Source organism: Erythrolamprus reginae, chromosome 2 (assembly GCF_031021105.1).
Source record: "Erythrolamprus reginae isolate rEryReg1 chromosome 2, rEryReg1.hap1, whole genome shotgun sequence".
Classification (NCBI taxonomy): Eukaryota; Metazoa; Chordata; class Lepidosauria; order Squamata; family Dipsadidae; genus Erythrolamprus; species Erythrolamprus reginae.
The window spans coordinates 306952963-306980792 of NC_091951.1; the positions used below are offsets into that span (position 1 = coordinate 306952963).

Below are 27830 nucleotides of genomic sequence, written 5' to 3' on the forward strand. Positions count from 1 at the left end.
ATTGCAGTTTCTGGGCCCAAGGGATGCAATGCTCAATGCTCAGAGCACTACACACCAAGACACAGGAACAGTTTTTCCCCGAACGCCATCACTCTACTAAAATAATTCCCTCGACACTTTCAGACGTTTTACTAAATCTGCACTTCTATTCCTACTTGTTTTTCTCATCATTCTTATCATCCTTTTCCTCCCACTTAGGACTGTATGACTGTAACTTGTTGCTTGTATCCCAAGATTTTTATTAATACTGTATTGATTGTTTCTTCATTGCTTATTTGTCCCCTATGACAATCGTTAAGTGCTGCACCACATGATTTTTGAGAAATGTATCTTTTTCTTTTATGTACGCTGAGAGCATCTGCACCAAGAGAAATTGCTTGTGTCCAATCACACTTGGCCAATAAAATTCTATTCTATTCTATTCAGGGACATGGGTTGGGTTCTTTATACCCCACCAAACACAGCACGAGACAGAGGATCTGAAAGGACACCGGCTAATGGCTTTCTTGCGGATCCCGTGTAAAAATCCTAGGAAATCCAAAATATCCATGAGTTCAAGCACCCGGTTGTTTTTTTAACCCCGATCCCTTCCTAAACATACTGTACTTAAAGAAGCGCAAACGAGAGAGAGAGAGAGAGACACGCGTTTTGTCTCGCGCAACCCAGGGCGCTTTTGCTGCATCAGCTGTCGTGCAGCCGCATCTTCGGTCTCGCAGGCAATCCCCACGTGCAACCGCATCTCTTTCCAAGGCAAATCCTCAGCCTCCCCCACCATCCACCCTCCTCCTTTCCGTCTGACGCGTTACTGCAGTGGGAGAGAGCCGGGGTTGGGACCACCCGATAAGCCGAGCCGGGTTACGCCGAGGAGCTGGTGATCCAGTCCCCGCCTCCAGCTCCTCCTCCTGGATCCGCCCCCTCCCGTTCGCAACACGCGATCCTAAGCCCCAAACACCCGCAGACGGAGGAGACGACGGGTCGCTTCGTTTGGGCGGCCGGGTTGTGATGTCGGCGCTGGAGTGGTTCGCGCACAAGTCTCTGGGCGGAGGCATCTACTGGATCCAAGAGCGCTTCTACGAGTCGGGCAACCGGGCCAACATCTGGCTGGTGCGCGGCTCCCAGCGGGACGTAGTGATCGACACGGGACTGGGGCTGCGCAGCCTCCCAGACTACCTTCACTTGGCCGGGCTTTTGGATCCCGACCCGGCTCAGGGCGACCAGGAAGGAGCTGCTCTCGGCGAAGCGGAGAAGGAACCCGGCGGCGGTGGGCGGCGGCGGCGGCCGTTGCTAGCCATCGCGACCCATGTGCACTTCGACCACTCGGGCGGGCTGCACCAGTTCGAGGAGGTGGCCGTGCACAGCGCCGAAGCCGGAGCCCTGCGCCGCGGCGACAACTACGAGACCGTCACTTGGCTCTCGGACAGCGAGGTGGTGAGGCAGCCCAGTCCCGGCTGGAGGGCCCGGCAGTTTCGAGTGCGACCCGTCCAGCCCACGCACGTCCTGCAGGAGGGTAAGCGAGTCGGGCGCCCGGGAGAGGGTGGTGGGCTGCGTCTCATTCTAGGAGGCGGCTGTCTGGAGCAGCTCCCACACCCCAACTACACCGGGCTCTGGTGATCAGGTGTACAGCCTTGAATTGAGGAACGCTTTCTTTTACCAGCTGCCTTCTGATCCAAGTCATGGACAAGGACGCCAGTGTAGTGGTTTGGGAGATTCTTTCTTTCTTTCTTTCTTTCTTTCTTTCTTTCTTTCTTTCTTTCTTTCTTTCTTTCTCTCTCTCTCTCTCTCTCTCTCTCTCTCTCTCTCTCTCTCTCTCTATCTATCTATCTATCTATCTATCTATCTATCTTGTCCAATACAAATTGAAAGTTAAAGAGAATAAAGACATGCAGTAGTAAATATCAGGGAAAGGATAGAGGAAAAGATATGAGAATAGAATACGCCAATGAAGAGTAAAGGATATATGAATGGAAGAAAAGATATATAAAATATAGGATTTTCTCGCCCCCCCCTCCCTTTTTTATTACTTCAAAAAAATATCCTGTGAGAAAGAATATGGCCACATGCAGCATTTTGGCTTTCTTTAATATCTGATAGGTCGTAGTAAATTGGATGGGCTTACACCAGGCAGGGTTGTATATTATCAACAGTTATTTTCTGTATTGCACTTGCCTGCTGTGTTCCTGCTGAAATAATAATAATTATAATAATTTATTTAGACTTGTATGCCGCCCCTCTCCGAAAACTCGGGGCGGCTCACAACAATAATAAACAATGTACAAATCCAATATTTAAAAACACAATTTGAAAAACCCTTATCATAAAATAACCACACAGCTCAATCAAACCATACATAAAGCAAAATAGGGGAGGTGCCAATTTCCCCATGCCTGGCGGCAAAGGTGAGTTTTCAACAACTTACCAAAGGCGAGGAGGGGAGGGGCAGTTCTGATCTCCAGGGGGAGTTGGTTCCAGAGGGTCGGGGCCGCCACAGAGAAGGCTCTTCCCCTGGGCCCTGCCAGATGACATTGCTTAGTTGACGGGATCTGGAATAGGCCCATTCTGTGGAACCTAATCGGCCGTTGGGATTCGTGCAGCAGAAGACGGTCCCGGAGGTATTCTGGTCTGAAATGGATTATTTGTACAGAAAGGAGGGCTGTTGGAGTCCAGCAACTTTTCTGTTACTTAAAATAAATACTGTAGTGGGTATTATCATTTGCCTGCCAAAAAAATGCAAGAGTATTGTCTGGAGCCACCTGGAGGGTGACCTGAAAATGGAAAGTTGAGGGGTCTTTTTGTGTGCAGTGCATGTAGTGAAGGTACTAATTTGTAAAGGTTCAGTGATGGAGGCAAATGGATTTGGAACCCTAATGTTCTTTGGTCTAGAATACAGAATTAATAAGGCATGGGAGAGGTGTATTATGCCATTTTGACAGCAAAGTATAAAAGGGAGGGAATACCTGGTTATACAGGGAAATAGTAACATTAGTAGTCTGTGTTTATAGCTTCAGTTCCTTGGGTATGGCAGAGAGTGGAGGAATTCTCCCAAGATTTGAAATCACTATGAAATAGATAGATAAGGAAAATAGAAGGAAAACATGGGTTTTGGAAGTGGAATGGGAATGAAAAGCATTATGCAATCACTGTACTTTTATAAAATGTTTAGAAGGAGATTATAGAAGGGACCATAGAAACAGAGCAGTGTTATTGGTTTCTTAAAGAAAAAATGTGTGAGCTAATTGCATCTTTTATCTGTGATGTTGAAATGATCTTTCTGGTGTTAAAAATGTATCTCTGAAAAGACAGGTGGAAAGCATCTTGTCAAATCCATGCACAAGTCATTGAAATTTAATATCTGCCTCTTAAAGGTCATATAAACGTGAATGTGCACTGTCAGAGTCTGAAGGAAAGGGTAGGGTGGGGACATCTTTCACAAGTTACTCAAGACCCACCTATATCGCCAGGCATGGGGGAACTAAGACATCTCCCCCAGGCTTTCTTATATTTTATGTTTGGTATGTATGTGCTGTATGGTTTTTAATTGTTGGGGTTTTTATATAATTTTTATTATTAGATTTGTTCCATTGTTATACTGTTTTTTATTACTGTTGTGAGCCGCCCCGAGTCTTCGGAGAGGGGCGGCATACAAATCTAATTAATAATAATAATAATAATAATAACAACAACAACAATAATAATAATAATAATAATAATAATCTGCTGAAGAATGGGTGATATACAAAGTACAATTGTACCTCTATTTAAGAACTTAATTCGTTCAGTGACCAGGTTCTTAAGTAGAAAAGTTTGTAAGTAGAAGCAATTTTTCCCATAGGAATCAATGTAAAAGCAAATAATGTGTGCAAACCCACTAGGAAAGAAATAAAAGCTTGGAATTTGGGTGGGAAGAGCAGGAGGAACAGGAGGACAGTCGCTGCTGAAGGAAGAAAGTGAGGTGAGGTGAATCAAAAAATCCAAAACTTTAGGGCTTAAAAAAAGAGAGAGGGAGCCTGAGGCGGTGAGGATGAGCACGCGCCTCCCATAAACTCGGCGCGAGTCTGCCTCCCATACAATGCACCAGAGAGAGAAACCCAGGGGGAATGGTAGGAAATTGGCCGGGCCTTCGTGCCGCTCTCAAATTTCCTGGGAAATTTTTCCGGGCTTAAGAAGAAGCAAAAAAATCTTTAACACCTGGTTCTTATCTAGAAAAGTTCTTAAGTAGAAGCGTTCTTAGGTAGAGGTACCACTGTACATGGTAGAGCATTTCACTAAGACTCTTAATACTTTGTGCTTTTCTAGGACATCCCTGTGGGGTGAAAAAATATATATCAGCCAGAGAAATATGCCCAGGAATACAATTTTACCAAGTAGTAACATTGCTATGAACAATGCGTTTTGAACATTTATGCATCAAATATTTGTGCTGTACACATGCTGGGTGTGTGTGCGCGCACGCATACAATGTTTTGGAAGAAAGTTTTCCAGCATCTTTTTCAGCCTCTGTCCATTCTGCAATTCTATCAACGTTTTGGACCAGCTGGTTATATTTAGGAAAATGCAACCAAAATCCTTTAATATTATCCATAGATTATAACCTAGGAGTAACATTTTATGCATGTTTCCTCCAATTGTTTCACATATTATAACCCAAACACTTCACTAACTGTTCAAGTCACATGTTTAATATCTAATTTATAAAATAGGCACGGAAAACTATAGAGACATAATCCAAATTACATTGATCATCTGATTCTTTTCACGTGCCTAATTACATCTATTATTTTAGATTTCACTTTTAATATGCCCCAGCTACATTTCTATTTATCTGTGACCAGATTAATTTTTCAGGGATTATAAAAAGTGCTGGAATTTGAGAGCACAAATCTTTGGCTTTGCGATGATATTTTTTAATTTGTAACCTACCTTAATTATATTTAATGTAAAATTGCAGACAACTACAATCTGGATCCTTTGATCCACCTTTTCTTTTTTATCTTGACACTAACATTTGTTCCAAAAGATTTCCATTTCAAGTCTTTCCCAGGACTATTAGGAGATGTGGCTTGTGGCTTGAATATGGATATCTCTTGCCTGAGCATTTACTGCTGTGCCATGAAGCTGCACATCATTTACTCATAATTGACTTAGAAACGTCTTTATTCTTTCTAAATTACTGCTGCCAGTACATTTGTAATCATAGGGATCTGTTTTTAATTATGACGATACCAAAATTATGAGTTTTTAAGTGAATCTGGCCTCCTCCACTGACATTGCTTATCAGAAGGTCATAAAACGTTGACACGATCTTGGGATACAGCAAAGTTAAATAAGAACCTGTTGCCAAGCATCTTGAGTTTTATCATATGGTTGTGGGGATGCTGAGAAGGTTGTAAGTGTGAAAAATTGGCCACAAGATACTTTTTTCAGTGCCCTTGTAACTTTGGTCACTAAACAAACTGTTGTAAATTGAAGGTTACCTGTATCTACATGGTGGAGTTTGAGTCAAGTCATAGAGTACATTGCTTAATTTCTCCCTCCCCCCTTTCTTTTTGTCCTACAATTGTCTATACTTTTAGTGTTTGAGTTACATTAATATAGCCATGATTCCTATTTTAACAAGCGCAGGTAATGTTACATAGACATGATTGTTCAAAAGTATAAGTAAATGCAAGTGCAACCTTAAATGTCTTTAGAAGTGTGGGCTATTCTAAAAAAAACTATTACATCTAGATTTTACTTAGAATTTCTTTTCAGATATAATCATTAAATGTTTGAGGGCCTTTAGAGAATCCTAGAGATAGTTGGGGTAGGTTCAAGGACACCTTAGACCATGGGTCTCAAACTCAATTTACCCGGGGGCTGCTGGAGGTAGAATCTGGGTGAGGCTGGGCTGCATCAGGTTTTCCACAAGAAAAACTCTTACAAAAACATTCCAATGTTATCAAATGTCTTTATTTTTTCCATCTTATTTTGTGTTTAAAAACAAAAATAAATTAACAAATTCATAAGAATAAATCAATCAATCAGTAATAAATAAATATCTCTCTATTTCTCTCTCCCTCCCTCTCTCTCTCTCTCTCTGTCCCTCTTTCTTTCTCTCTTTTCCTTCCTCTCTTTTTTTCTATAAACCAGAGGTCTCCAATCTTGGCCACTTTAAGACTTGTGGACTTCAACTCCCAGAATTCCTCAGCCAGCATAGCTGAGGAATAGTCATAGCATAGCTGAATGGAGAATTTTGGGAGTTGAAGTCCATAAGTCTTAAAATGGCCAAGGTTGAGAGACACCCCACCCTCCCTGATCTAAACACCCCACCCCGCCTTTCCATTTACCGGTCAGACCCACCGCCTTCGCCCAGAAAAGTGGAAGAAGCAGGCGGGTGGGCGGGGAGGAGAGCCCTAGCCGCAGGCTTCACCTGCTGCAGTAGCGCTGGCCACAATGAGGCACATCAGGGCGCCGGCGGTGGCAGCAATCTGCAGAGGGAAAAGAGAAGCAAGCTTCATGACTGAGGAGGAGGAGGAACCATGGCACGCTTTCTGCCCAAAAAGCCCGCCTTGCATGAGCGCCCTCGAATCCACCACTCTCTAAGGAGGAAAAGAGGAGCTGGGTGGGTGGCTTTCCCAAGGCTACTTGCTTTGCCGATCTGGGGTTGTCCCCACCCCCTGGTAACCTTACATTCGGGCCGCACTAACATTACACTTTGATGTTGAGGTGGGGGCCGCAAACTATTGTCCTGCAGGCTGCAGTTCTCCCATGGCCCGCGAGTTTGAGACCCCTATCTTAGACACTATTACTGTTTTAGTGTTTTCATGTATAAACAAAGATCTGCATAGAGCAATAGTACAATAAATATGAACAGGTTTATGCATCTGAACAGTAGAATGCATTATTAAAATTATCTCAGGGCACACACTAATTTTAAACCATTTTCTACCATATTTGAGGAAAGAGTATTTCAGTGGTGGGGTTCATACTTTGTTTCCACTTTGTACACATTTTAGCTTTTACATATGTAAGCAAATATCTTGGGAAGACTTGAATCATAATATCTCTGAAATGTACCGGTAAGTACATCCAAAGTAATATTAATGGATCTGTTGACTGTTCTTGTTAATTGAATATTAAAATGCATAATAGATTATGGCTAGGGCTATAATATGACAAGCTGCTGGTTACCACTATGTATAATGAAGTAATTTTTCCATCTTGATTTTATTTTATGGGGGTCCATTAAAATTGAAAGCAGACAAAATATCTGTTAGGCTTTAACTAGTTGAAATTATATATCATATCTTTTCTGGGAAGATGGCATTTTCAAAGATGGTGAGTCAGCCAATAAAAGCATTACAAGAAAAGCTCAGATAGAAAGTCATTTCATTAAGATTAAAGGGACATATGCATTCACAATCTGTCTGCTTACATTTCCAGGTGATGCACATATATTTATTCATATATAACATTTATATAGCTGCTCATTTTATATTGAACATTGGGTGGCTCCTCTGAAGCACCCATAGAGCAGCTTATACAAGAAGAAATGCATAGTAATCTGTTTTGGATTTCCAAATTTCTAAATTATGGCATATGAACATGATAAAATACTGTAGATTGTGACTTAATATCTCAGTGAGTATACTGACCTATTCAATGCAGTAATGTATTTTGAATACAATGAAGATCTGTGATTTAAGGCAGGGTAATAGAGCTACAGCTGCTATGGTATTAACGGGAAGAGGAAGGAGAGTGTTTTCAATTTAGAATTTAATTTCCACCTACATAATCCATGTTTCATGAACAATTAATTTTCACAGTTGGAACATTAGACTCTGAATCTACTTGCAAATGGTATTATTTATTTTATTTTATTTATTTATTTTGTCCAATACATAATACACATTGGAGAGAAAGATATGTAATAATATAAATAAAGAAAAGAATAGAAGATAAGATATAAAAGTATAGGTGAACATATTTGAAAGGAAGAAAAGATAAATGAGATAAGGAGAGACAATTGAACAGGGGACGGAAGGCACACTGGTGCACTTATGCACGCCCCTTACTGATCTCTTAGGAACCTGGAGAGGCCAATCGTGGATAGCCTAAGGGGAAAATGTTTGGGGTTAGGGGTTGACACTACTGAGTCGGGTAATGAGTTCCACGCTTCGACAATTCGGTTGCTGAAGTCATTTTTTTTACAGTCAAGTTTGGAGCGGTTAATATTAAGTTTGAATCTGTTGCGTGCTCTTGTGTTATTAGTTTTCAATGCTTATATACTGAAAACTGCAATATATCTAAAAATGGTCAGAAAGAAACTTAATTTGAAACTTTATTTTCCCTGTTCGAAGTATTTTCTGTTGAGAAAGAGACATGATAAATTACCCACCTTTAATAATAATTTTCTATTTTTATATTATTATATTATAATAAAGATACTTTAAATATATTTGTTTATCAGAAAGAAAGGATAGAATAGGTAGGAAAAAAATATAAATAATTGTAAATGAAATAAAAATAATCACATTTAATACACATGTACCTATGTTTACCCTTTGTACTAGCCATAATAAAGTCTTGAGATTGTAATTTCCATTTTGGGGAAAAAGTGTATTCTGAGATTAAGAACAAATGACTTAGAAATCTTGCGAAATTAGTTCACCTAGACAGTAGTTTTAGCTCATTGAATGCCAAAATGATTTACTTAGTCATTTTCTCAATTGCTAAAATTAAGAATTAATTAAAGTTAAAATCTAAATTATGAAGTTTCATTGCCGCTTTTTTCCCATTCTTTATCAGACCCCTATTGTAGCCAGTATCTACTATTGCTACTGACAAATAATGAATAATGAAAGATATGTTATATTGTGTAGTATATGTGCAAAAGCAAAAAAACACACCGAAACACTGGCACACCTGCATCTCTGCACGCAATTTTTCTACTTGCACAAGTGCGATAGCATAATTGCGCTGGACTCTGCTAGCACTCAGAGCTACGGAGGCGAGCACATGTCAGCGTTCCACCTTAGCAGCCCACTTCCTGATATATGGTATTTAAGGTCACTCACAAATCCAGCAGGAATAGGATAATTATACTCCTTCCATTCCAGCCTTCTCAAGGGGTCATCAAGTTTTAATTCTATACCCAGGCCTATATCTTAATTGAAAGGAGTCCTAATAATCTGCCTTTTATGTTCAATAAACTTGGTGTTTTGTGAGTAACAGTGAACTGATGTAACTAAATATTGTAGACCACAAGCCAAATGTTACTATTACCTTTTGGCTTCTGGGACAGATAGTCTTCAAGTTGACAGTTGTTTTCTTCTCTTTTCTTTTCCAATGAATAAGGAGAGTGCAGCTAGAGGCAATTGGCTGTCAGTGTAATGGAAAACAGCAAAGCTAGGAAAAGTACAAGCTGTCTAGTCTAATAGAACTTATAGAAATCATTTAATAAGGATGAAATTAAACATGCATAGTATGAGGACTTTCTAGGAGAACAGTGTTTCTCAATCTTGGCAACTTTAAGGTTGGAGAAGGTCTTAAAATTGTGAAACACTGAAATAGACTATAGCCAAGATGGCGAATCTATGGCACGCATGCCTAAAGTAGCATGCAAAGCCATGTCACCCAGCATGCGTGGTCTTGCCTGTCTTCCGGGTTTCTGGTGTGCGTGTGCACGTGACAATCAGCTATCTTTTGTGTGGCATGGCACTGCTGAAAACCAGTGTGTGCATGTATGCTGGCCACCTGATTGTCGAGTGCGTATGTGCACTAGAACCCAGAAGTTCAGCTTTTCTAGAGCCCAATCCATTTGCGCGCATGGCAGTGCTGAAAACTGGCTGGCGCATGTGCACCGGACAGCTGATCGTTGGGCATCTATGCACACTAGAACCCAGAAGTTCAACTTTTCTGGAGTGCAGCCCCAATGTGCGTGCATGTCACATTTCCACAAGACCTTTTTGGTACTTGATGCCCAAAAGGTTTGCCATCACTGGATTATAGTTTGGCCATGTTGGTGCTCATCTGCAGATATGACCGGAAAATAGTTTAAAAAAAATTTTTTTCTTATTGTTTTATTATTCCCTTTCCATTGAGTTCTAAAGTAGGGTAAGTATTCACGCTCACAGAATCCTTCCTATGATGTGTGGGCTTTCATCTTTGTCAAAGAGGCAGGGTGTGGGAAGAGTAATATATGTTTTCCTGCATTGTTTGGCAACAGTTACAGTTTTAATGCATGAGTTTGTAACAGAGACAAATGTAAGGTTGCATTTTTGAAAATTGCTTTGTCTATAAAATTTTGTTTCTTGTTGTAGGGGATGTGATCAGCCTTGGTGATAGACAACTCACTGTCATGCACATGCCTGGCCATTCGAGAGGAAGCATTTGTTTGCATGATAGAGAACGGAAGATTCTGTTCAGTGGGGATGTTGTGTATGATGGCTCAATGATTGACTGGCTTCCCTACAGCCGGATAAATGACTACGTTACAACCTGCCAGCGATTAATAGACTTAGTCAACAGGGGCCTTGTGGAGAAAGTCCTTCCAGGGCATTTTAACACATTTGGATCTGAACGACTGTATCACTTAGCTTCCAACTATATTTCAAATGCTGGGGTTTGTCACAAGATTTCTATGTGTGCGATGAGATCGGTTGCAAGCCTAGCACTTCGTGCAACAAATTCTAGAACAACTTCATAGTCTTAACTTCATAGCCATGAAGATGCTTATTTTTATCTAATTAATTTGTATTTTAAAAATGCCAATATACATACCAGTAGCTGTGCCAAAGCTACTCATCTTTTTTTTTCTCTTTTCAAAGGCGAGTTTGCACATATGTTGAATGCTATTTGAAAGATGTTATAAATAAGTTATTTTGTATTTTGAACCATTTTGAAACATATTGCTAAAATAAGAGTTTTGGCCTTTTGTCAAACTTTCTAATGCAGCCTTCAGTTAAGAATTATGTTGAAAACATATTTTAAATGGCTGAAATAACAGAAGCAAGGATTGTGAGAAGAAGGGGCTATTAGAACATTCCACTGTCATGTTGAATGCACTAAGTACCTAAGTAATTTTTATTGTATGGGATGAATGTAAACTGAAGTTAATACCAAATGTTCATGTCAAATATTGTTCTATGTTATTGTTGTTCTTGAATTGTGTTGCATTTAGATATTGATTTTAAAACAAATGAAATGCCATTTAATATTTTAAGTATATTGCTTGTTTTTCAAATATAACTAATGCTGTAAGAATGAATGTATAACCATTAACTAAAACATGCACCTATAATCCAAGATTCCTAATTCCTGTAATACCACAGTTGCAGAAACACTTCAATAAGTGTGAACTGCTGATTAAATAACAGTTGTAAACAAAACGGCATCTAAAAAAACCCTAGCAAATTCATATTGGGTGATAGGTTGTATCACTTGCACATTACATGTTGGTCAGACTTAAGTTTTCACAATTCAGTTATTCGTTTTTCTTTTTTCACTTTTTTCTTTCCTTTTTTCCACAATTTGCAATGTGTTTTTTTTTCAACCAGCCTAATAAACAGGTATTATTCTGCCAGTTATTATTTTCTGAGATATTACTAGTCTCTTGTTTGGATGCAGAACTTGTATCTTGCATCAGAATTTGATTTATTGGAATCCAGAAAGAATTATATTAAAAATCACTGTTTCTTGCAAGAACAGTGACATTTGAATATTGTGGCCATTGTACTTTTTGTCTTTTTGAATTCTATTGCACAATATTTCCTCAAGATCAAAGCAGCACTTTGATTCTTAATATCAGTGTTCAGCACTTGATGTCCTATGAAAGTACAGTTAGTTCTTAAAAAGTTAATAGTGCCTATTTCCTGTTCTAAAATACTGCATAATTTTGGCAATTAATACTGTCATTGCTGCCTATACTAAGAAAAACTATTAATTTAATACCTTTGAAAAATAGGGGAAAAGTATCTAGCAGTATAATCACAAATTAGCCAATGGTGCTAGTATGCTATTGAAACTGAGTAATCTTCACTGAGGAGCACACAATTATGGTCCAAAGGTTTGGAGCATGCTGCCATATTACGTACTCATAGTCATTTCCTTTTTGACCAGATTTCTTCTTCGAATACAGTTAAGCACAGTATCAGCTGCAGTATTAAGCACAATCAAAATTAATCTGATTCCTGCTTAATCAAGATTTTCAACCATCTTAGAATCCATGTGAGTTTATAGTGCCTTGTTTATTTCTGCTACAGAATGGTTGACTTTTTTGGCCTGGATCATTACAAACGGATTTTGTTCTGAAATACTGTTGAGGCATTTACAGTTTTATCTATAGATAAAAGAATTCTCCTCTTTTGACTTTCTGTCCCTTTCTCTTTGCCCATTGACAGTGTCTTGAAAGTTATTTTACCAAAGTGTGATTTCTCACTAAGAGAGTACTTCAGTGTAAGAAATCCTTCAATTGTCAGAGTTGTGGCAAAGGACTGATTTGAAACTTTTCTATTAGTTTAGTAAGTTAGCAAGCAAATAGTTACTTAAAAAAATTTCTGATTTCAAAGAAAATGTCTTTTTTCAATCTGAATAGGTATCACAAAGTAAATTTATCTATTGAAGCTAATAATTATATTTACTGGAAGAAATATTCAGATTGGAAGTACCTTCCTTACTGTAATATAAATACTACTCAATTCAATGAGATTTTTTTCCTAGTCAGTCCTGAATTGTAGCTTTACTCAAGTTTCAACCTAGAACTGGATCACAGTTCAACTTGTGATTATTTTTGGTTAGTAAAATACTATCCCTGAGAGAGAATGCTATATAACATGATCTGTTGTTTTAAATATTTTTATATTATAAAGTTTAATTCTGAAAGAAAGCATTTTTAAATATGATACTGATCATACCTTTACTATTATTTGTAAAAAAAAAGTTTGAAACCACTAAGAGATTCTGTATTTATCTGTTTTTCACAGTTTAAAAACTCAAGTTAAAATAGTTATTTGAAATTTAGCCATGTTGATATGATATCACTTTGAGAAATATTATTTAACAGGGTCATGGATATTGCTGTAATGTATGGCTTAAAACAATTTTTAAAACTTGTAGTGCACCATACTAATAAAAATTTACTAATGGTACTGGTTTCAAGAAAACAATTATATTGTTTATCATTGATATTGATAATAAAATGAAGACTCTAAATACTTCTCCAATAAGATTTATTTTTGATTTATTCCTTTCTTTTTGAATGAGAGGAAAATGTTCATTTACCTTAGGAGAGGTAAGTGGAACAATAAATGTATAAACAATCAACATTTTGGAGGTAGAGATGAAAGCTTGGAATATATCATCTCCAAAATTGCTTTGTGCATTTTTACAAATTGAAATAAGTAGCAGAAACCCCAGGATACACTGTTAGCTTGCAAAGTCCAAATAGAGGAAAGAAGCAATTGGTAAATATTTCCATAATGTTGCCACTCCCTGATCCCCATCCAAAACTTGTCCGTACAGTAACTAAGAATGAAGCTTTTTGGATTCTTCAGAATTCTGCTACTCCTTACAGTGGTATTATTTGTATCAATTTCAGGATGATCTTGTTTCTGTAAGACTTTCATATCTTGATGTTGTTTTAGACATTGCTTTTTTACATTTATTGTTAGACAATTAATGAAATTAAGCTAGTATAATCCACTGTATGCTATCTCCTTTTTAAAAATTATGGCTTAACTCTATTTCATGATGATATAAATATAGGGGTTTTCAGAGTCAAAATTTTAAGTACAATGTTAATTCGCATCAAATCCTTTGTTCTTTTGAATTGGTCTTTTTAATATTTAATATTTTTTAATATCTTCTGTGTCACCGTGTTTTCCCCAAAATAAGACCTGTCTTATATTTTTTTGAAGCCTGCAATAAGCACTTGGCCTTATTGCCATGCACTTAAAAGCCCGATTGGCTTATTATCAGGGGATGTCTTATTTTGGGGAAAACAGAGTATCAACAATTCTAAATATTGCCGATGCCTCTTAATCAACACAGGGTGCAAAATTCAGTAGAACCTCTGATTACAACCATAATTCATTCCATAACTTTGGTTGCAATCCAATTTGGTTGTGACCTGAACCTAATTTTGAAAATTTGGAACTTACACACACACACAAAAAGGCGCAGAAAGGGAAATTGACCATGGGGAAAAATTTTTTTGGTCAGAACCTGATTTTGTCGTGGTCAGAAGCATTCGTGACCAGAAATTCTACTGTATATACCTTAATTTGTCTGGGATGAATTATTTGAGGTTCAGGAGCTTAACTGAATATATGAAAGATGTTGGGATTGGAATTTTTCTTATGTTGAAATCATATTAATACTAAAAATGAATATATGGTTTTGTCCATTTTTTTCTAGATCAGTAAGTTAAACTTGGTTCTCAAAAGTTATATAGAAATTGAGTGGTATATATATTTATTGCTACAGTGAAAGCAAATAAAGACTGTGTACGGTGAAATCATTGAGATTTCAGAAATCCGGACTGTTTATTTATTTATTTAATTAATTGGATTTGTATGCTGCTCCTTAGGGCGGCTGTTGAATGTGTGCTGAACAATTTATTTTACCCTGCCATCTGCTGGTGAAGTTGTGTATACACAAGTAAGATAGGCTCCAATGTTGTCTTTAAGTGTGGCAAAATAAAAGATTAACATTTGTTAAATTACTGTTCAATTCTAAATGTTTTCCCAATTTTCACTTATACTTTCAAATCTATGGAAACATTAGAAAAATAAATGATATACTCATATCCTGGAAGGTATTTCTTATAATTAAGAGAGTAAGTTCTTTCCAATTTTATAAAATTATCCTCTTGGTTGTACCCCAACCTTGACAGAGCCAAAGTTCTTCACAAGATAACAATTTCATGTTTTAGGAATATTGTTCAGTATCACATTAATTATGACTTTCTAAAATTGTATTTACATATGTAGAGAATTGAAATCAAAATAAAGCTATGACTGGACAACAGCAAATAGTGTTCAAGAATTTTAAAATTGATTACAAAACTATTTTAAAAAATCTAATAACTATCCATTTAAAACATTATTTTAGGAAACTAATAAATATGAAATAACATTTTGTGATGAATTACTTTCATTTGTAAATCATTTCAGTTGATTTCTAATGTTTGCTTTTAAGACATTTGAAAGATTGTGTGCTACACCTATATCCCTTATCTATACTATTTCCCTGACAATATATACAATTGAAAAATATATTAATTAAACAGAATGGCTCAAATGTTTTAACAACTTCTGTTGCACCTGCATTGCAGCATCTTTAAGAGATATAGGACTGGAACAGAGATTAACACTTCAATTTTATAAGGAATTGAAACATAACATGAATTTTAATATTAATTATATACCCTGCTCAAAAAAATAAAGGGAACACTTAAACAACACAATATAACTCCAAGTAAATCAAACTTCTGTGAAATCAAACTGTCCACTTAGGAAACAACACTGGTTGACAATCAATTTCACATGCTGTTGTGCACATTCAACTTTGTACAGAATAAAGTATTCAATGAGAACATTTCATTCATTCATATCTAGGATGTGTTATTTGAGTGTTCCCTGTATTTTTTTTGAGCAGTATATCTGATATGTGAAATAAGAACAGACATCTAATTTTGGAAAATGAGTGAAAGAAATGTTAAGAAATGCAACATGAGCTTGACTTCATGTTGAAATCACTAATTCTAATTTTCTGCATTTGGAAAATATTACTGTTTTTGACAGAGCAGATACCTCATATATAAGGTGTGGATTTGGGAAATTATAAGGTCAACTGTACCTCAATTAATATAGCTATCAGTAACAGCATTTTACATCAATCTTTAACATCTGCAATTCTAGACAGCACTGGGTGCTTGGAATAATAGTATGAGAAAAGAAATTTTCACTGTTAATTCAGTCAAATCTTTTGAACAGCAAAACAAATAGCATTCCTTATGGCAGAAGCTAAATATCTAAAAGGGCAACTAGAGGGTTCTGTTATATATAAATAGAATGGCCCAAATAACTCATACTCTGAAATATGTGCAATGTGTATGCATGTATGCGTCACATACATTTTTATTGGTTCTTTATCATTAAATAAAACCCCTATTTAAAAAAATATACTATGGGCTTTTGGGGTCTATGTTAAATGTTGTTCTAGCTTAAATCAGAGGAAATCATATTAACATAAACTGTATTGCCCGTAGTTTACATTATTGCACCTTAGTAATAATGCTGGAAAGTTTTACTATCCTTGAAAAATTTAATTAAAGGACAGTGATTTGGTGGCTGGAAAATCAACCACCAGCTGCTTTCCTGAATTTTTGGTGGGGAGGGATTGGTAATTCAATCAGTTGTTTTATTATTTATAATAAATATATTTTAGTTTTACCATCTGCTGTAAACTGATTCTAACAAGACTATTAATATTGCATAGTAATATTCCATAATAGCAGAATTCCTGATTGACTGGTCCATCAAACTCCTGGGATTTTAATAAGGGAAAATAATGGAATTCCTCATTCCTCATAACCAAAGTCAAATAACAATGGATTCCCATTACTCCGCAACTATGTGAAGATACTATCTACTATATCAGACTTGTCAGTTCAATTGGAATTTAACAATGACTATTCATATCTATGTATCTCCAATTCATTGCCAGGGCACTTTAGATCATCCCTTATGACAAGCTTTTGCTTGGGAGAAAGAAAATGCCACTTGAAAATGCCTGAGTAGTGGGCTGGGGATGGGACAGCAACATGTTGTCATAACCTTGGAGAGGGGCAACATACAATCTAATTAATAATAATAATAATAATAATTATTATTATTATTATTATTAAAAAATCCAGCAAACCTCATGATCTCAAAACAGTTTTTAGTTTGTTCCTTTCTCATATTTTGTATTATCCTTCCTAATGTGGTTGATTAGGAAGTACAAATTACTGTACATACTTTTGATTACTTTATCATAATTGAAGGATTTTTCCTGGTAAATCAAAACTGGTAGTTTCTCTGCATGCCTGAATCATACAGGAAGATAGAAAATAGTTGCTTGATATAGTATTAGGTGTTTTTTTTAAAGTACAGTTTAAAAGATAAACAAAAAAGATTAAAAAGCAAAGTCAAAAGAAAAAAATAAAGGTATAATACTAGCAACTGCCAAGTGATATTTTGCTTGGTAGCAAATCCTGTAAACAACACTGCTTTGCAAGGTTTCCATAAAATGTGTCATGTAATTCTTGGCGCCCATCAATCCTTCTTAAAACTTGATAATCTTCTACACAAAGGGAAAGTTTGGAACATGGTCTTGTAAAATAAAAGACAAGATAAAATGAATTGCTACAGTTGCGTAATAGAAAAGTGCATGGGTTTAACACAACTCAGTCCAATTCCTTTTGTTATTAATAATAATAATAATAATAATAATAATAATAATAATAATAATAATAATAAATTTATTAGATTTGTATGCTGCCCCTCTCCGAGGACTCAGAGCGGCTCGCAACAAACAATACAATATACAAATCCAATATTAAAAATATTTAAAACCCTTATTAAGAACAGTCATGCAATCCAAACAAATCATACATAAAGCGGAACCGCCGAGGGGTATATCAATTTCTCCATGTCTGGCGACATAGCTGGGTTTTCAGTTTACGAAAGGCAAGGAGGATGGGGGCAGTCCGAATCTCCGGGGGGAGTTGATTCCAGAGAGTTGGAGCCACCACAGAGAAGGCTCTTCCCCTGGGTCCCGCCAGATGACATTGTTTTGTCACCAGAACCTGGAGAAGGCCAACTCTGTGGGACCTAATGGGTCGCTGTGATTCGTTCAGCAGAAGGCGGTCCCAAAGGTATTGTGGTCCGATGCCATGTAGGGATTTATAGGTCATAATCAACACTTTGAATTATGACGGAAACTGATCGGCAGCCTATGCAAGTTGTGGAGTGTTGATGAGACATGGACGTATCTGGGAAAGCCCATAATTGCTCTCGCAGCCATATTCTGCAGGATCTGAAGTTTCCGAACACTTTTCAAAGGTAGCCCCATGTAGAGAGCGTTTTAGGATCTAATCTGTGTTGCAAGTTGCCTAATTTGTAATTTACATTGAGCAAAGTTGTCTCAGTTTCATTGTCCACTTCCCTTTATTTTCTATTGACCTTTAGAATTCCAAATTTTTTCAAGGCATACTTATCTCGTTGTATGATAAGCATAACCCGCACCATCCATTCCAGCCACAGCATATACCAGTGATGGAGAACCTATGGCACGGATACCACAGGTGGCACACAGAGCCATATCTGCTGGCACATGAGCTGTTGCCCCAGCTCGGCTCTAACATGTGTTGACCAGCTGGTTTTTGACTCACACATGGCTCTGGGATGGCATTTTTGGCTTCCAGAGAGCCTCCAGGGAGTGTTTTTACCTCTCCTGACTACAGGGAAGCCTTTGTAGCTTGGGGAGGGTGAAACACAAGCCTACCAGAAGTTGGGAAACAGGCCGTTTCCTGCCTCCAGATGGCGGGGGAAGCTGTTTTTGCCCTCCCCAGGCATTGAGTCATGGGTATGGGCACTCATGCATGCATGATAGCGCACAGACACGCTCTTTCGGCACCCAAGGAAAAAAAAGTTCGCTATCACTGGCATATAAAGTATTTATTTATTTAATTTATATACCGCTCACTCCAAACAAACTGAGTTGCAGGGTGTGGGCAGACTCTGGAGTACTGTATACCCAAAACAGGCATGTTTTTTTAATTGCTAAATGTAAATTTAACTAATCATTACACAATAGAACAGATCTGCTTCCTAAAAAGCCACTGTACTGTTCAAAGCGGAAAGAGACGCTAACAAACTAAATCAGACACTTTACTCAGTGAGAGCGTCCATAGGAAAGCGGCTCGAGGAACTCCAACCGTTCAAATTCGTAAAGGCGGGGCTTTACGTCACCCCTGCTCACGCCCCTTGCCGTCGTCTACCTCGCCCTCACTATGACGTTAAATTAGCAATGGTTTCTGGGTAGTTTGTGGCGCTTTTCCAACCTAATAGTAGACAAGGAGGGAGGCCTGAAGGTTGATTGACGGGCATCTGAGCCAATCGCTTTGGGCTGCATACAAAGAGGCGTTGTAAACGTCCAATCGTAACTGAAATCTGAAGAGGGAAGCGGCATTGTTGGCGGAGAGACTTGGGTTTACGTCCCGCTTTTGAGATAAGGCTGTTGTCGAGTCTGAGTTTCGGGTTTAGTTTACCATAATTACAAGAGATACGTCTCTCTTGCCCCCCGGCCTGGTGTCCGGTTCAAGGGGTGGGAGACCGGGAGAATGAATTTGGTAACGAGGTGGGTACCAATGTTCGGGAGGAGGGGAGAGCGCAAGTAACGATTCGCTTCTTGTTGCTATGGTAACGTAACGTTCTCCCCTCGCGTGCGACGCTTGTCGCGATATCTGCCGTAGCGCGCGATGGTTGCGGGAACCAGCTTGAGCGGAGCGCTGTCTCCACGTGTTTATTATTGTGTTGAGGTTTCTCCACACGTTTCCTCTCTCCTTCCGCCTCCCCCCCATTGCAGGATTAATAATTTCTGCCTGTATCCTGAATTAATTCAGAATCTCGACAGAGGATTCTAAGGGGTTAATACGGAGATGGGGAAATAAACTGTAGATTAGAAAGGAAAGTGAGAAGCACATTCCTTAAGAAGGCAGCGTAAACCATATCCATACTTTTGCTTTTTAAAAAAAAGGAATCTTTACCTTAGAATGAATGCTCATCAGATTTCGCAGTTCGTTTTTGTTTTTCCCTCCTACATTTAAAAAAAAATCAATTTACAGTATTAGTGCTTTTAAAATAGTCATTTACATTAAAATACATCAACTTCATAACTGCTAGTTTAAAAATTTAAAAACTCAGTGGAAAAATCTTAAAATATTAGTATCAATCATATGGCAAATGACATAATTAAAGATAGATTTGGGGAATAGGATGAATTAGAGACAAGAAATTCTAGATCACATCAGAATTACCAGATTATCTACAAATTGGCAAAAAGGTTTTTTTTAGTACTGAGTATTGATGGAAAATGTTTATTTATAGTTATTAAAGCAAAAGTAGGAAACTCACTAGCATGATCATTATATTATCTTGTTACAGTAATAATGCAGTTAGCATTGCTCATACATAATAGCAGAGTAATTGAGAATTGGGAGGCAAATAATATATGCAAAAGATACAAAATGTGAATCAGAAAGGTTAAGAGTCTAGAGCATATGTACAGTTCATAATTTAGGTGAAGGATATTTATTTGGTCGGATTTCTATGCCGCCCTTCTCCACAGATTCATATTATAAATATGAATTCTATGGCTAGATATATGAAATCAGATCTTATGGGAAGTGATATTTGCTTATTTAAAATCCATCTACTAAAATGGGTTCTAGGTTGACACACTGTTTGCTGATTGGTAAATAAGACAATTTGTTTTGTATAATGGCTACATACATTTTTTTTTTTAGAGCTGAATTTTCTGTTGAAAAAACCAAGAGAAAAAAAAGAAGAGAATTAACTGAAGAACAGAAGCAAGAAATTAAAGATGCTTTTGAACTATTCGACACTGATAAAGATAATGCTATAGATTATCATGAGCTAAAGGCAATCGATTTTCTGTTAAATACTTAATGCTTTGTTTTGAAATATTTTGGATGACTGGGCTTAGTATTCAAATATGCGTTACTGCACTTCTAAAATAGGTAGTTTAAATGCATATTAATTTAGGAATGGCAAGTGAAGCTGTATTATATTAGACAACTTATGATTCCTTAGGTATTCATTTCAGAGTATTTTTTCAATATCTTCAACTATGTCAGAGCTTTTCATGTTCTTGAAAAATTCTTAAAAATTCAGGGAGAGATATTTTTTCCTTGAAAGTTCTTCATGTTGAACCATATAATAGAGTCAAACATCAAGAGTTGACCACAAGAAATGTTTTATCATATTTTGTATTATGTCATAAAATGCTTTATCATAATTTTATATCATAAAATGTTCTATAAAGTTTGCCAAATTTCAATTCCATGGGAGTCCGGAGTCCTGGATTTTGGATACATTCTATAAATTAGGTCCACCTGAGGTATTTTGGTTCAAAATGTTTCTCCCTATCACCCAGTTAAAAATTACAGACGGGACTTTTTGAACTATAGAATTAAAAGCATGGCCAAGAACAATATTTGAAATAAAATCTTAAAGCCTTGGTATATTGTATAGAGGAATAAAGTAAAACACTAAAGGCTTTGTCAATTCAACTAAGTCCCAATTCAGTAAAGTTCTTAGGAGAATTTTTTTGGGGGGAGGGAAGTGACCCACATTTATTTTAATTCCACACTACTTCAGTCAAAAATTTTAAAAGTGAAGAAAACACTAGAGTTTCCTAATATTGAGTCACACTGCTTGTATTGTCATCTTTCTCATAAATTAAATTGAGATTAAAATCCATATGAAATATAAAGTTATTCAATTTGCTACTGAATATGGCTCTCCGACTTCAGCATGGTTTATTCCTATGTAACTGATCAGGTTATATCTTAAGATTGTGAGTAGCTTCATATTGGAGGACATAGGTTTTTTTTAGTTAATTTCATCAAAAAAAATTCAGAAAAATAATTACAGTCTTGCATTACTAGTTTGCATTGTAGACATTTTTCAAAAGGCAGAATCATAGAAAGCAATGCTTTCCAACCATGGCAGTTTCCTTATATAAGGACCAATCTAGAATTTATACCCATGTTGGTTATTACTTAAAATTTAGGGAATTGAAGATCACACATCTAGGAGCTATCATGTTAGCAGTGTGTGCTGTAAATAATATAGCAGTAATCTAAATAAGAACTAATTAAGATACATTTATATGTTAATTGTTGCAGTAACACCTACATGTGTGATAACCTGTTAGAAGGGAATACTAACATGGTTGCCCCTTGCCCCCCCTTCAGACTGACTCCAGATCATAGGAAATGAAAGAAGAAAATATTTTAGGTTGTTTCTCCTATCCTTGAATTCAGCAGTGCTAGATTCCTGAGAGTAGAACATTTGCCCTCCTGTTAGACTCCTGGAATTGATCAATTGCTTACGTAATCTGATAAATTGACAGATTTGAAAAATGTATTTAATCAGTTAAATTATTTGTCACATTTAATTTGTTATTGATACCAAGGTGAAAAGATTTCCACTCAGAACATAAATAGTTGTGTCCTTGGAAAATAATGAATTAATGGTGTTTTCCCAATTTTTTCTGGTTTTCCTATTACTATAGTACCTCTTACCTAAATTTAATTTCCAAAAAAAAGTTACTATGTGCCAAATTGAAATGTTTCATTTCTGTCTTTCCCCTGAAGGTGGCAATGAGAGCCTTAGGATTTGATGTGAAAAAGGCAGATGTATTAAAGATACTTAAAGATTATGATCGGGAAGGAAGTGGGAAAATCTCCTTTGAGGACTTTAATGAAGTTGGTAGGTGTTTAAATGTAAACAAATTATTAATAAGAAAGCAATAATTGGTAATCAAAGTTTATATGTATTATAATAGATATGGAAACATTAAGCTATTGACAAAGAGTTTTTAAATATATTAGGAGAGAGGCAGGAGAAAACAAACCATCAGGATTTCAAAATGCAAGCTATATTTTCTATTATTTTACTTAACTTATGGAAAAAATGTAACTAATCATGCCTTGTAATATTTTATATTTGTTTTTAATGTAACTTCTCACCATATCTCTATAGTTTGTAATAAGAACCATGGATTTATTTTACTGCTTTTACTAGAGAATAAACCAATGTGCATGCAAGTACGGATTAATTTTGGTTGATGGTAAATATGCATCTTTTAAATTAAGACATAAAGTTCATGCATGAAACAAAACTAAAATTATTTCTGTGGAGAATACTATTCCAGTAATAAAAAATGTTTTTATGAAATATGTAATCTTTTATTTTTTCCCATTTTAGTGACAGACTGGATACTTGAAAGAGATCCACATGAGGAGATACTCAAGGCATTTAAATTGTTTGATGATGATGATTCAGGTAAAATAAGCTTAAGAAATCTGCGTCGTGTAGCTAGAGAACTTGGGGAAAACATGACTGACGAAGAGCTTCGGGCAATGATTGAAGAATTTGATAAGGATGGTGATGGAGAAAGTAAGTTCTGAATATGTATAATTCTAATTTTGGATCAGAGAAGCCAAAAAAAATTGTGCACTCTTTTGTGACTTTGAAATATTTTCATGATGAAACCTATGGAAATAATTTAATCTAATATACAAAAAGTACAAGTTCTATAAGCTTCCAGTATATTTAGAAAAACAATCGACAACAGTAGTTTATTCCTATTCAAAATGAATTTTTCCTTGGCATATATTGATGACAATAGCATGTCCATTATTTTTCTTCTTTTGTGTAGAATGACTAAATATACTGGAATTTCTGCTATAGTATAAATAATTGAAAAATAAGCATGACATTTACTTCTCAAATTAAGAATGTTTTGGTGTTAGCATAACACCAACAAAGCATAAATGCCAACAAAAATGTCTAACTCCTAAAGCAGCTGCATGTACAGGTAATCCTAGACTTACAATCACAATTGAGCCCAAAATTTCTGTTGCTAAGTGAGTTTTCTCCTGTTATACGTCCTGACTCTACAACACTACACTGTCATAAATATGAGCCATTTGCCAAACATCTGAATTTTGATCATGTGACCATGGGGCTGCTGTATAGTTGTAAATGTGAAGAATAGTCATATGTCCATGTTTTTCAGTTGTGTTGTAATTTTGAACAGTCGCTAAATGAATGGATGTAAGTCGAGGACTATCTTTAGTGGTAATAATTATGGTTGTAACTATAGCATAATAGTTTTTAGAAAAAAAATTGAAATCAATTACTTGTCTCTGAATAATTTGGGGTGCTTAGGATGGTTATGTTGTTTTAATTTCTTAATAGTAATAGGTTCCCTTTACTATTAGATACTGTCCATCCATTAAAAGGTTGTACTGTAGGATTTCCAGTTGAAATTAGATTATGTTACTTCCTTTTAGAAAAAAAAATCAAGATAAAATGTTTTAACTGAATGAAATAAGTTTGAGATGCTAATTTGAGTGAAAATTTGAACAAGATTTCAAAATTGTATCATATGTACATATGTATTTTTTTTCTTTTTAACAGTCAATCAGGAGGAGTTTATTGCTATTATGACTGGTGATGTTTAATATTTCAAGAAACGAACTTGATACAAAAAGGAAGGATTGTTTTCAGAACTGCGACATTTCTATTTCAGTTAATATCTATAGCAGGAGCCATGAAAAAAATTGTTAAAGGACCAAAATAAATATAAAGTACATGTATTGAGAGGTTAATATTTTATATCATTAAATTTTAGAATAAGCATGTTTGTTTGAGTACTCATTTGTAAAATAGCTTTGTATAAAATGTTTAAATTAAATCATAAAACTTTTTGACATTATTTTAACATTAGCTGTGGCCTTAGTTTTATATGAAAGTTTAACAGACACCCATTTTAATAAAGTCTTCTTTTTATATTCTGTAAATGTTTTTGGCGTATTTAATCTAGAGTCAGGCCTCAACTTTGTATCTAGGGGGGAACTAAAATTTAGAGTGCCTGCTACTAGTCCAGCACTTTAACCATATACTGGGTCTCTCTAAATCAAGAATTGGTTGTGGAATTGTGAATTTCATTACATTCATTTTCATTGGAATTGTGTAGCTATTGATGTAATAATATTTGTGAGTTTTAAAAGGAATAAAAAGGTGTATATATAGGGCATCAGTTTTCATCAGCAGGAGGATAAAATAAAGGAAAAATGCTTCCTTGAATTTTTTTTGGGGGTGGATATAAAAATAAAGCAATTCTAGTTATACAAAAATGTATAATCTTAATAAGATAATCCTAATCTTTATGAATTAGTATTTTTTAATGAATGGAGTTGTCCATCTCTACAGATATTTTGAAATAAATTTGAAGAAAGGATCTAGTGTTCTAGAAAAGGTTTATATTTCTGTTCAGTCTCTTAATAATGAGAAAGCATATCTTTGTATCTAGGTTTTTAGTAAAAATATTTATTGAATTTTCCTGCTACTAAGAGTTGGACCATCTCAGAGGTATCTGCACAGTCTGTACCTTGGGTCCTGTCTATGTATCTTGCTTCAATGGATCTGGTGCTTCATGCCTGTCCTTGTGCTGCTTTAATGCCTCAGTGCTCTCTTTTTAGTCTATTTCTTTCTGTTCACTGGGATAGCACCATGTCATCCTACACAGAGGCCATGGGTCAGATCAACTGATTCTGCTTTCAGAAAGCGATCTGTGATTTTCAGGCATATCTTTTTTACTTCCTCTTTTACCACTTGATGTGTTGAGGGAATCTCCAAGATCATCTTCAGGCTAAAGAACCATGTGATTTGCCCCATGGCCTTCCTTTACAATACGGTCAGGTCTTGGAGGTGTAGACCATTTTAGGGCCTGCTATAATTCTCAGATTGTGAGAATTGCAGCCATTTCCAAAATGATGCCCACTTCTGGGATGGCACCATGTGGCCTCTGAATAGGAAGGTGGATTTCCTATGGTGGCGCAGTGGTTAGAATGCAGTATTACAGGCTAATTCTGCCGACTGCTGGCAGTTCGATTCTTACTGGCTCCATCCTTCCAAGATTGGTAAAATCAAGACCCAGATTGTTAGGGGCAGTATGCTGACTCGGTAAATTGCTTGGAGAAAGCTGTAAAGCACTATGAAATTATATACACTGGTACCTCGCCATACGAACAATCCGAGATACGAACCCGGGGTTCGGAAATTTTTTTGCCTCTTCTTCCGAACAGTTTCTGTCTTACGAACCCGCCGCCCGAATGCCGAACCCGGAAGTTTGGCAAAAGTTCGGGTTCGGGTGGCTGCCAAGAAGCCCCACCGCCCGGCTGTCACCTTTTGAAACAGCCGGGGGGCTTCTCGGCGTCCTCCCGAACCCGAACGCCAAACCCGAACTTTTGCCGAACTTCCGGGTTCGGCGTTCGGGAGGCCGCCGAGAAGCCCCGCCGCCCGGCTGTCGCCTTTTGAAACAGCCGGGGGGCTTCTCGGCGTTTTGGCCGGCCAGGAAGGATGTCTTTGTGACATCAAAGCTCCGCCCACGGAATTCCCTATTGGGATTCCCCACCTCCTTTCCAGCCTCCCGACGGGCCCGACAGCTGCGCGGCTCTTTTGAAAAGCTAACAGCCAAGTTGCGGGGCTTCTCAGCGTCCTCCTGAACCCAAATGCCGACCCCGAACTTTTGCTGAACTTCTGGGTTCGGCGTTCGTGAGAACGCCGAGAAGCCCCCCGGCTGTTACAAAAGGCAACAGCTGGGCGGCGGGGCTTCTCGGCGGCCTCCCGAACACCGAACCGGGAAGTTCGGCAAAAGTTCGGGTTTGGCGTTTGGGTTCAGAAGGACACCGAGAACCCCCCGGCTGTTTCAAAAGGTGACAGCCGGGCGGCGAGGGTTCTCGGCGGCCACCTGAACCCGAACTTTTGCCGAACTTCCGGGTTCGGCATTGGGGGAACCCTGAGAAACGCCCGGCTGTTTCAAAAGGTGACAGCCGGACGGCGGCGTTTTTTTGCGGGTTTTTTTTCTTGCACGCATTAATTCATTTTACATTGTTTCCTATGGGAAACAATGTTTCGTCTTACAAACTTTTTGCCTTACGATCCTCCTCCGGGAACCAATTAGATTCGTAAGACGAGGTATTACTGTATAAGGGAAATTGCTATTGCTACTTGTTCCCAAAGGCAATCTACAGAAAAGGTACCATATTCTTCAGACTATAAGATATACTGGAGTATAAGACGCATTTAAATTTACAGGAAGAAAACAAGAAAAAAATAGTTATTGGCTTCTGTCCGTCATATTTTTCCCCTCCTTGGCTTCCAGAAGCAGACTACAATGCTCCACATGGCCCATTTTTGCCAAAAATGCACCCATTTTTGTCCTGCAGAGTGCTTTGGGGGGGCCTGGGAGGGTGAAAATGTAACAGAGGGCTTCGGAGCCTCAAAATGGGCCAGTTTTTGGCAAAAATGGGACATGTGGAGCACTGCAGAGTGCTTCTGAGGGCTGGGGAGAGTGAAAACGTGATATGTGGAGAAACTAGGAGACCAAACATGCCCATAATCAATCTGTAAAATGCACCTAAATTTTCACTCACTTTTGGGAAAAAGGGTATGTCTTATACTCAGAAAAATACAGTAAGTTTACCATGCCATGATGGGAAAGAGGAGGAAGTGGGATCCAAAAAGGTAGGAAGCAGGCTGAAGGCCTGTGGGACCCAGCAAAATAAAATGAGTGGAATAGATGGGGGGCACTTTAGTATCCCTGTGGTTGATCATAAGAAGCTGCAGATTGAAAAGCTTCTGAATTTGGTGTATGTGATTGTGGGGGCACTGCAGTGGCTATAACGGTACAGGTCAAAAGTCCATTCAATGCTTTTGTAATTCTGAACAGGCTCTGAACAGTCATAAATCAGACTACACGCACACCCATCCACACACACTTATGTACATACCAATATAATAAATATCCTGTATTTTTCAGAATATAAAATGTCCAGACTAAGACACACATACCTTTTTGTGGGAGAAAAAAAAAAGCTTTTGCCTCCCAATATCCATCCAGTATTCATCTGGCCCATTTGCTATGGCTCATTTGCTGTGGCTCATTCAGCAGTGCCCATTTGCCACTGCTGCCCAATTTCATCCACTTTT

At 37.4% G+C, this 27830-nt stretch overlaps 2 protein-coding genes across 2 annotated transcripts; both read left to right on the forward strand.

Moving 5' to 3' along the window:
• Positions 1–963: 963 nt before the first annotated feature.
• Positions 964–13197, forward strand: MBLAC2 (metallo-beta-lactamase domain containing 2). The gene is made up of 2 exons (XM_070736341.1): positions 964–1507; positions 10299–13197. Exons 1-2 carry the CDS (start codon positions 1003–1005, stop codon positions 10682–10684), a joined length of 891 nt encoding a protein of 296 aa, XP_070592442.1. The 5' UTR covers positions 964–1002; the 3' UTR covers positions 10685–13197.
• Positions 13198–19178: 5981 nt separating this feature from the next.
• Positions 19179–24637, forward strand: CETN3 (centrin 3). Its single transcript, XM_070743051.1, has 5 exons — positions 19179–19380; positions 20549–20684; positions 22424–22538; positions 23037–23228; positions 24255–24637. Exons 1-5 carry the CDS (start codon positions 19364–19366, stop codon positions 24296–24298), a joined length of 504 nt encoding a protein of 167 aa, XP_070599152.1. The 5' UTR covers positions 19179–19363; the 3' UTR covers positions 24299–24637.
• Positions 24638–27830: the final 3193 nt, after the last annotated feature.